General features: G+C 33.1%; 1 protein-coding gene across 1 annotated transcript; it reads right to left on the bottom strand.

The window, feature by feature from the left end:
• Nucleotides 1-1,433: 1,433 nt before the first annotated feature.
• LOC139492351 (potassium voltage-gated channel subfamily A member 10-like) lies at nt 1,434-2,667 on the bottom strand. Its single transcript, XM_071280559.1, has one exon. It carries the CDS (start codon nt 2,582-2,584, stop codon nt 1,742-1,744), a length of 843 nt encoding a protein of 280 aa, XP_071136660.1. The 5' UTR covers nt 2,585-2,667; the 3' UTR covers nt 1,434-1,741.
• Between the last annotated feature and the right edge of the window lie 1,797 nt (nt 2,668-4,464).

Below are 4,464 nucleotides of genomic sequence, written 5' to 3'. Positions count from 1 at the left end.
TCCAATGGGGACTAACTGTGCACCACTTATTGCGGACCTGTTTTTGTATTGTTATGAGTTACAATTTATGACAAAAATAAGCAAAGACCCATCGAAACAACATCTGATAAACAAATTTAATAATACTTTTAGATATTTGGATGATATTTTGGCTATCAATAATGACGACTTCAGTATGTATATTAATGAAATTTATCCTGTTGAACTTACTTTAAATAAAGCTAATACTAACAATGATCACTGCCCTTTTCTCGATCTTGATATCTATATCACTAATGGAAAGCTGAATACTAAAATTTATGATAAAAGGGATGATTTTTCATTTCCTATCGTTAATTATCCGTTTTTAGATGGTGACGTTCCCTTGCCACCATCTTACGGTGTTTATATATCTCAACTTGTACGATTCGCTCGTGTATGTAATAATGTTTTAGATTTTAACGAGAGAAATTTATGTATTACTGAAAAATTATTACACCAGGGTTTTCAATATCACAAACTAGTCAAAACATTTACTAAATTTTATCATCGGTATAAAGACCTCATTCGTAAATATAGCTCAACATGCAGACTTTTAATACGTTCAGGTATTTCACATCCAATTTTTTATGGAAATATTCTTTATAAAGCACAAATGTGTCAGTATTCACCTCAGAAACTTACAAAACCTTTGAATAGACTTATTAAGAAGGGATATAATTACGATACTGTTGTCAAGTCATTAAAGATTGCATATTTTGGCGTTAATATTGAGTCACTGATAAGGTCTTTGCATCGGAACTAAACACATTTATTCTAAAAACAGTTGTTGGCATGACACGGGTTATGTTCTTCTCATATATGTTATGATGGTATGATACTAAACCCCTAACGGGAATGATTGTGCCTGATGTTCATATGATGAAATCATAATCTTTTAGTCAGTTTAATTGAAGTCTGGAGCTGGCATGTCAGTTAACTGCTAGTAGTCTGTTGTTATTTATGTATTATTGTCATTTTGTTTATTTTCTTTGGTTACATCTTCTGACATCAGACTCGGACTTCCTTTGAACTGAATTTTAATGTGCGTATTGTTATGCGTTTACTTTTCTACATTGGTTAGAGGTATAGGGGGAGGGTTGAGATCTCACAAACATGTTTAACCCCGCCGCATTTTTGCGCCTGTCCCAAGTCAGGAGCCTTTGGCCTTTGTTAGTCTTGTATCATTTTAATTTTAGTTTCTTGTGTACAATTTGGAAATTAGTATGGCGTTCATTATCACTGGACTAGTATATATTTTTAGGGGCCGGCTGGGGGACGCCTGCGGGTGCGGGAGTTTCTCGCTACATTGAAGACCTGTTGGTGACCCTCTGCTGTTGTTTTTTTATTTGGTCGGGTTGTTGTCTCTTAGACACATTCCCCATTTCCATTCTCAATTTTATTCCATATAGTGACATTGTTGTCAATATCAACATGTTTGATCTGGGACTCAATATATTATGCCCCAGGTATGTTATATAGATGTAAAACAGTACTGATTCAGAATCAAAAGAACTAGTTTTAATCAATTTTCCGACTGTTCTATATCTATCTGAGATATTCGAAAAAAAGCACTGTATAATGAGATCACGTCCTCCTTGTGGTATACTTTTCTCCCTATTTCTGACGCACCAAAATAGTTCCTTGTATATGTATCAAAAAGAAGTTTTTAGAAGAGTAATACCATTCAATAATGTAGTTTGTTTCCAGTTGTCGAAAGTGATTAACAATTGTTAAATACCTTGTTTCTTACAGCACTTACACTTATTTTATTTTGTCTAGAAGAACTATTTACTTTCTTCTTAAATTTACTAATGTCTTTCATTTTCTGGTAGTAGTTACTGAAATTTGTTGCAATAATAGCTATGGGCATTGCCAAAATAAGAAGACCACATACTGCGCATAAACAACCAACAATCTTTCCGGGCGTTGATTTCGGGTAAACATCACCATATCCAACCGTTGTCATAGTGACAACAGACCACCAAAGACCAGAAAATGAAGACGGAAAGGTCGAAGGTTCTTGAAATTCTGCATAATATATGAAGTTAGCAAACAGAGCAGATATGACAATGAATGTAACTAGTAACAGTAGTAGCTCTTTAAAACTTGTTTTAAGTGATAACAGTAATACTCGAAGTTCGAGGTACTGTTTGTATATTCTAAAAATTCGAATAAGTCTTAGAGATATCGTACAGTATGACATTCCAAATATCCACGCAGCGGTGTATGAGTTCATGACAAGTGTAATGTTCATTTCAAGACAAAATCGTGCCCACATCGACACGTTCAGAATAAGATCCATTATGTTCAACCAATTTTTGAGGAATTCAATCTTACTTGGACAAACAATTAATCTAATAAAATATTCTAATGTGAAGAACACCAAGAAAAATCTGTCAAGTGCGTACCACCAAATTGGTAATATAGTTGTCGCATGTAGTACATCTTTAGGATTATTTCTATCGGTATAAACATTAAATCCAGCGGAAGTAGTTACATTGATAAGTGTATCAATATCGATGTACTGTTCTCGCATCTCTTCACAGGTGAACAAAAAAGCCATTATGGCTGATAATACAACAACCAGTATATATACTATGTTGTAAACCTGGAATATAAAAATGACAAATATACTATAATAATGTTCTTTAATTATCTTTGGGGGACATTAATAACTGTGAAGTTTAGTACTTTTGATTATTTTACAGTAAATATAAGATTTGTTGTCCATTTTTTTAAAATGAAAACAAGACCGGTTGTATTTTTTATTTTCAGATTTATCCTTTTACGCACATTCACTCCTCTGTTTCAAATAGTGACTGTTATACATTTACATTTATAGAATATAAATAACCGAACCTTAAAGTAGAAACAAATGTCAGTTCCGTGTCAATGTTTTGTGAAATTAAATCAATGGAAAATTTGGCGGAAATTATTTTTTCTTCATTTTTCCTACATGCATAATTGTTGGGACCTTTTTCTTTCAAAAACTTTGAAAAACAAACAACAAGGATTTTGTGTGTTTTGTGAATTTTAAACCTGATGCCTTTTGTTATCTATTATTCATGTGTTTCTTTGCCTAATACCCTCTGCTATTTATTTGTATTGTAGTCCTGTATTATTATGTTGTCATTTTAATGTTTTATTTAACAATGCCATCAAAGTGCGAGGTTTGGCAAGCCACAAAACCAGGTTTAACCCACCATTTTTTTCTTTAAAAATGTCCTGTACCAAGTCTGGAAAATGGCCATTGTTATATCATCATAGTTCGTTTCTGTTTGTGTAACATTTTTTTCGTTGTGTTTCCGTTGTGTCGTTTGTTTTCTCCTATTTTTAAGTGTGAATTCACATTACTATAAGACGTGTCACGGTACTTTTCTATCCCAAATTCATGTATTTGGTTATGATGTTATATTGGTCATTCTCATCGGATTTTGTCTAATGCTTAGTCCGTTGTTTTTTTGTCCATAGATTTATGAGTTTTGAACAGCGGTATACTTCTGTTGTCTTTATTTAGAAAATAGCTTTTTAAACTACAAGTTCAATATATGAAAAGATAAGATGGTTTAGCGTCCAAATTTGTAATCGCGCGACATGGATGTTGTATTATTTGGGGCGTCTAAAGCGAGTTTCAGTATTGACTTTCATCAAGACCGCTCAAATCCAAACATTTCAAATCCAGTAATGTTTAAGCCATAAACACGTGAAGAGATATATGACAAAAACATAAAAATACATTTAGCCAAATGCCTTTCCTGGTGAGATGGAAGTTTAGTTTGTTTCTTTTTAAACATTTCTATGCATAACATTTCTGGATTTATAAACAGAGAGCTTACGTGTTAAACACAGTTTTAATGCGACATGTAAATTAAATCAGATAGATTAAGTTTTAAAATGTTACCTTAGCGGGGGTTGATGTTAGAGGTTCCTCTAAAAATAGCCAAATCCTATTAAACCACGATTGTTTCGTTTCAGCCACATTCAACTCTGTTGTATTGTGCATGGCAAAGGCATGTTTAATCTCTTTAATTGTTTCAAGTTCATTTTCAGAATTCAAAAACCGTGACCTGCAACACTCAGCTATGCCCTCAAAAGGTATCTTCCAAAACTCTAATTCTTTCTCCACCAACGAACCACATATACCACAAGGAATGTGAACTTCATTATTCCGGTAAAAGTCTAAAATTATATTAAACAATTCCGGGTTGCGGTCAAAGAAGTAAAATCCTTTCTCAGAGATGTATTCCGTAGACTGATTGCTTAATAATCCTAATCGTGTTTCTGGATATTTTTTCAGCGTTTTTTTTTCTGTGATGAATTTTATGCCACCGACATTTATTATCATGCATTTATCCATATTTTAAAGACTTGTACTGTGATGCTAGCTAACTGCTTTACTGTGATGACTATCAGATATGTCCCATGATATTAAGCATGACTTAT

This window comes from Mytilus edulis, chromosome 10 (genome assembly GCF_963676685.1).
Source record: "Mytilus edulis chromosome 10, xbMytEdul2.2, whole genome shotgun sequence".
Classification (NCBI taxonomy): domain Eukaryota; kingdom Metazoa; phylum Mollusca; class Bivalvia; order Mytilida; family Mytilidae; genus Mytilus; species Mytilus edulis.
The sequence above is the reverse complement of the archived record's forward strand: the minus strand, read 5'-3'. Positions and strand labels throughout refer to the sequence as shown.